We start from the raw sequence: 1787 nt of genomic DNA, 5'->3' as shown, positions 1-1787 counted from the left end.
CATTGCCCTAGAAACAAAATTGATTTAGAAGTGATATGGTGACCACCAGTGACTGTGACGTTGTTTTAGCAATTAGCCTATTTAGGCAATATGTTGTTGCACTTCATAAAAATGCTCTCTGGATTAAACAGACATGTGTATCAAGATTAGAGACAAAGAAATATAATGTCTATTTGCAATAGACTAATAAATAGAAAACCTGTTTATTTTTTTCTATTGTTGTCTATGCTATATTATTTATAGAAAATAATGAAATAAACTTAGTCCTCCACAAACCATGAAGTGCACAATATATGATACAGGTAAACGGATGGAGCCTGGATAATCGAGTAGAAGGAACTAACAACTTCCAGGAAAGTAGGCTAGAGAATAAGCTTGAAATAACAAACTGGGTTTCCTGTCCTGGCCGTGGTAGGAGAGCAGCAGCCATGGCCCTGCGCTACCCCATGGCTGTGGCCTCAACAAAGCCACAAGGTGAAGAACATCAGGGAACCAAGACACAGCCGGCCTCGGGGCGCCTCACCAAGCGCACCAAGTTCGTGAGGGATGCGATCCAGGAGGTGCAGGGCTTCGCTCCCCAGGAGCAGAGCGCCTTGGAGTCGCTCAGTGTCCACAGACACGCACGCACTCTAGTTCATCAAGAAGAGAGTGGGCGCGCACATCCGGGCCACGAGAAAGCGGGAGGAGCTGGCAATGTCCTGGCAGCCATGAGGAAGGCAGTCGCCAAGGAAGATTGATGAACCATCCCCCATAAAAGATAGTTCCAAAAAAAGAAAAAAATAACAAAATGGCAGTCTGCAGAGTTTCAGCAGGTGCACATTTTATTTCCTTTCCTATCACTGCAGTTTACCTGTCTAGACAACTGTCATGGAGGTTTTTATCCCTCAAAAGAAGCAAATTCACTTGCCTGCATGGGCAGGATAATTTGTTTATAAACATTAATATTTGACTTGCCATATGTTCATTGCTTTTTTGGGCAGGAAACCCTGTAGCACAGGGTGACATAATAAGTTATATAAGATGATACAGGATTTCTGCTCTACTTTTCACTGGATCTGGATACTGAGATTGCAAAGATTCAGCACCAACAAGTTTTATGCAGTGCTGAGGACAGATATCAAAACTTTGTGTCTGTTAACCCAGTAATTTACCAAATGAGTTGTACTACCAATTCTGTGTATTTCATTTAATCAGAGCAAAATGCTTCTCATTATTTAAAAATGCGTGTCACAACAGAACTGAAAAAAATTAGAACACCATAGATGCAAAGTTGTGCTGACTTGTCTAGTTCAGGCCTGTGTTCAAAACTAAGAAAAGAGAGAGAAGAGAGATGAACACCAAGAGTGATAGAGTGAGTAGAATTTTATCTCAGAAATTAAAATAATCTGCACATGAATTGGGTCTGGGATTATGCTGGTTAATATTTTGTCTAACAGAGTCAAACAGGGTGACATTACATATATTATATTCATCTCGCATAATGAAATCATGACCCCCAAACACATGTTCTTTACACTTGCAGTTCCTAAAATTTCAGGGACAATAATATCCAGTCTCAAGGCTGAGGTGAGAAATTGTGCTCATAATGATTGCTTCATGCTGGGGATTTGTGAGAACACATTCTCAGATACTGTAATAGGGCCTCACAAATGAAAAGAATAAGATTCTTTAACAATGAAAATAAATGTATTAGTAAGAAGCCTTTGAGATTCATATTGAACAACCCTACACTGACCTGAGCCTTCTGTTCTTTATTTGGGCTATTTTTCCAGAGCTCTGTAAAAGGT

The 1787-nt window shown here is 40.2% G+C and overlaps 1 protein-coding gene across 1 annotated transcript; it reads left to right on the top strand.

Moving 5' to 3' along the window:
• The first annotated feature begins 428 nt into the window (after nt 1-428).
• LOC127672659 (60S ribosomal protein L36-like) lies at nt 429-737 on the top strand. Its single transcript, XM_052167990.1, has one exon. The coding sequence runs from the start codon at nt 429-431 to the stop codon at nt 735-737; it is 309 nt and encodes a 102-aa protein (XP_052023950.1).
• Nucleotides 738-1787: the final 1050 nt, after the last annotated feature.

Source organism: Apodemus sylvaticus, chromosome 1 (genome assembly GCF_947179515.1).
Source record: "Apodemus sylvaticus chromosome 1, mApoSyl1.1, whole genome shotgun sequence".
NCBI classification, from domain to species: Eukaryota; Metazoa; Chordata; class Mammalia; order Rodentia; family Muridae; genus Apodemus; species Apodemus sylvaticus.
This window is presented reverse-complemented; position numbering and strand designations above follow the sequence as displayed.

Excerpts from the sequence above, each read along its gene's own strand:
- LOC127672659 (XM_052167990.1), top strand. The coding sequence starts at position 429 with ATGGCCCTGCGCTACCCCATGGCTGTGGCCTCAACAAAGCCACAAGGT.